General features: G+C 54.7%; 1 protein-coding gene across 1 annotated transcript; it reads right to left on the reverse strand.

Moving 5' to 3' along the window:
• Window positions 1-838: 838 nt before the first annotated feature.
• On the reverse strand, window positions 839-3,722 carry Chp2 (calcineurin like EF-hand protein 2). Its single transcript, XM_028867867.2, has 7 exons — window positions 3,406-3,722; window positions 2,695-2,767; window positions 2,508-2,588; window positions 2,267-2,397; window positions 2,055-2,116; window positions 1,224-1,346; window positions 839-1,070 (listed from the first exon to the last, which is right to left on the reverse strand). Exons 1-7 carry the CDS (start codon window positions 3,470-3,472, stop codon window positions 1,017-1,019), a joined length of 591 nt encoding a protein of 196 aa, XP_028723700.1. The 5' UTR covers window positions 3,473-3,722; the 3' UTR covers window positions 839-1,016.
• Window positions 3,723-3,958: the final 236 nt, after the last annotated feature.

A 3,958-nucleotide genomic window follows, 5' to 3' on the forward strand; every position in this document is an offset into this window, starting at 1 on the left:
CATTTGCTCAACCAAGTGGTAAGGAGATGCATCACTCATATTGCCTGAGCAAAACCAACATAAACACACACCACACACACACACACACACACACACACACACACACACGCACGCACGCACGCACGCACGCACGCACGCACGCATTTTCTGATAGCATTACTTCATTTTCCTTAAAGCAACCACCTCTCAATCTATCCCGTCTTCAGGCCTTATTTCTGGGGTCCCAGAATTATTATTTGACACTGGCAGGGCCAATTAGCATGTTCCGTTCGCCTGGAGACAGAGAAAAGACCGAAGCTGGGTCACGGATGCTGCTTGGTTGGTGTTCTCGGAGGAAGAAGTCTCTTCCCTCTGGGGTATGGGCTAGGAAGACGTGATGGAGTGCCAGTGGCCCTTTCCACCACAAGGACAGGATGAAGCTGATGCAAGAGGGCAGCCGAGCAACGCAGGTGACCAAACTCAATCCCGATGACCTGGATCCTGGTTCCCTAAAGCCAACTACTTCTGGGCTGTCTAATCACAGGAGCTGGTGTAATGTTTCACCCTTTTACTCCTGACACTTTGGATTGGATTTCCAGTCACTTTCAATCAAATGATCAATGGCTGATAGACAAATCTGCGACCAAATGAGACTTCAGCGCCACCCCTCCAACTCCCTTTCCCAGCCTTAAACAGAGTTTCAAAGTAAGAATATAGCTTATGTGCCTTTAATCCCAGCACTCAGGAGGCAGAGCCAGGTGATCTCTGTGAGTTCAAGGCCAGCCTGGTCTACAGAGTGAGATCCAGGACAGGACACCAAAGCTACAGAGAGAAACCCTGTGAGAGAGAGAGAGAGAGAGGGAGAGAGAGAGAGAGAGAGAGAGAGAGAGAGAGAGAGAGAGAGAAGGAGGAGGAGGAGAAGAAGAAGAAGAATATAGCTTATGGTGATTGGTGATCCTGCCTCTGGGGGGGTGGGGGGTGGCCTGAGGATAAATTCCAAGCCCATAAGAGGTTTGCATGGGCCAAAGGCACAGGGGTCACTTCAGGATCCGGATGCTCATTTTTTGTTCGATGTTCATCTTCTCTAAGGACTGGAGAGAGATGGGTGTGGTCAAGTCAGGAGGCTTGAGTCTCAGCCCTGTGCATCTCACCTTCTCCCCTGGAGTCCTAGCATCCCCCAGGATGCCCCAGGTCTCTCCCATCCCCCTTCTGTCCCACGGGCTCCTGATCTCCATCCTCCTGACCTTAGTGAACTCCATGAAGGACACTGCCCCATCACCATCTTCATCGGCTTCCTGTACTGTGCGGTCTGTGATGCTCTCCAACTGCTCCTCTGTCACCTGAACCCCAACCATCAGCCGGAGAACCTGGGAGGTGAGAGAAGAGGCAGCCACAGAGAAGAGCTTCAGAGATTGCTCCTCCAGCCCCAGCCCTTGCCCACCTCACCCCCACGTTATGACCAGACTTTTCTTACTCACTTTTCACTATCAAACTCAATTTCCCCTGTAGCCTCGAGAAAACACCCCCACACTGCTTCACTGTCTATAGTCTTCCCTATGACTCCATCTCACACTTGAACCACTAATGCGTCCCTAAACCTAAACTTTGTAGCCCAGTCGACATCCATCCTCCACTCCACCCCACCTCACCCTCCATCCTAACTTCATCATCTACCCCAGAGTCTTGGCACCATTGACATTTGGACCTAGGTAACTCCTTGGTGTGGAAGGCTGGCCTAGGTGTTTTGGTGTGTATAGCAGTATTCCTAGCCCATTCTCAATAAACATCAATTGTGTGATCTCTTCCCAATAGTGACAACTGAGTATCTCTAGGCATTGGCAAATGTTCATTCAAGAGACCAAATTACCCCCGAGGTGAGAACAGGCACTCTATGCCCAATCTCATACGTACTTACATCCTACCCATTCTTCTAACTAACCACACCCAACCCCATCCATTCCCATGTCTAACGTAACACACAATCATCTGCAACCCCACTCATCACACACACACACACCACTCCATTTAGCCATCCTGCCCTGCCCACATCTGTTGCACCCTGTGATCTTTCTGACCTGTAGCATTTCATTCCTGGAGATCTTCCCATCCCGATCCAGATCATAGAGCTGAAATGCAACTGGGAAAGGAGAGGGGAAGAGGAAGGTGAGGCTCCCTGAATTAACATTAAGTCCTCATCAGGCTTACGACGGGAGTGAGGAGTTCCTGGGCCTCTCCCTGGTGTGGGTAAATCTTGGGGGTCTCCCTTGAGCAAGTCTCACACACTCACAGCGAAGTTTGTTCATTCTGCTGTTTAGGGGTTCAGGTTGCTTGGGGTCTCGGATTGTTGCATCTTCTTCATCTACAGGTCGAAAATGAGCCAGGACCCTGGCAAAGCCTGCGAAGTCCACTCTCTGACTCCTATTGGTGCAGGGATGGAGAAGGACAGTGGTCACCTAGATTGCCACCATCCGTAGCCTCCCTCCCACCCATGTCCATCTCCCCTCCGCCGGCCCCCGACCGAGATTCACCCGTTGGGGAAGAAGCTGTCTATAATGCGGTCCCCCAGAGGGTTCACAGCCAGCGCCCCGATCTGCTGGAGGTCTAGGCGGCTGTAAAGACAAAGCAATGAGGCAAAGAAGGCAGGTGGAGGTGTCAGAGAGCAGGATGGGGCCAGAAAAAACAGAGGCGAAAGGTCCTTAGATCTGCTCTGCTCACCTCAAGAAGCCCTTTTCCTCCCTGTCCAGGGCTTGGAAGCGGTGGTAGAGGCGGAGCAGGCTGGCTTGCGAGACTGTGGGAGAGAAGGAGGTGGGGTGAGCCAGCAGACTCTTATCGCCAGATCCTGTGTGCACTGGGGTGCGCTGCGGACACCCCGGCTCGGGGACATGGGCAAGGAACCCTGTAACTTCCCCTACCACCTACCAACATAACAGGGTCTTCCACCTCCCCACCCTCAGCGAGGCTTCAACTAACTCTAAGGAAGAGGCAGACGGGTGGGGATCCAGGGAGCGAGAGTCGTTACCCCCGCAAGCCCGGGTGCGCAGTCGACCAGGCTAGAGGGAGCTTGACTCAAGAAAACACTATGTTAGAGACCCAAGAGGTTCCCAGATCCCAGGTTCCCTTCGAAGTCAGCACTCTGCTCTGCCTTCAGCCTCCATCGGAGCTCGAGGATGCCTGAATGAATCTGATCCATCAACCCGGGACGCTTCAAACTTGGCTCTCAAAGACCTTAAATCACAGCCATCCCGGATGCCAGGTTCTCAGTTTCCCAGCTCCAGTGGCGCGGATTCCCGGACTCAGGCTCCAAGCCCTCTAAGTCTCTGCGATCTGGGAGAGTCAAGCTCCGTTCTGGGAACCCCCTACACTACACTAAACCTCCTCTGTGCCCGCCCACGGACTGCTGGGCTGCCCCCACCCCCGCATACTCACAGCCGGTCTCTCTGAGGATGTCGTCCACGTCGGGAATGAGCGCGACGTGGGAGCTGCGTGAGCCCATAGCGGACCCACCGGCGGAGGCTAGCAGCCAGGGGAACCAGGCGTCCTCTCCTCCCGTCCAGGAGGCGCGGCCGCCCAAGTGGCCTCAGGGCCGAAGGTCGCGGGCCTGGCGAGCAGCCAGAACCCAGGCGTTCCTCGCCTGCCACCTACGACCCTGAAGAACAGAAAACAATGCCCGGGGTAGCAGGTCAGAGGGGAAAACTGAGAACAACCGGTCGTTTCAGCCCGGAGATTGAGGTCGCCAGAGGCTGGGCGACGCCAGGGCCCCGCCTTCCTCACGCCTGTGCCAGCCAGCTTTCTCCCAACCCTCCCTAGACACAAACCACCTCCTCGACGGGACCTCCCAGATCCTCTCAGCCAGCGGTGCTCAGTTCATGTCCCGCTGGAGGGGATGAAGACATTCTTCTGGGGATCAGAAGAGGGGGCAGGAAGAGGGGACGGCTCCCTGGGCAGGAGGGGTGGTGATGGGGAAGTCCAGGCTCCACTA

This window comes from Peromyscus leucopus, chromosome 1 (genome assembly GCF_004664715.2).
Source record: "Peromyscus leucopus breed LL Stock chromosome 1, UCI_PerLeu_2.1, whole genome shotgun sequence".
NCBI classification, from domain to species: Eukaryota; Metazoa; Chordata; class Mammalia; order Rodentia; family Cricetidae; genus Peromyscus; species Peromyscus leucopus.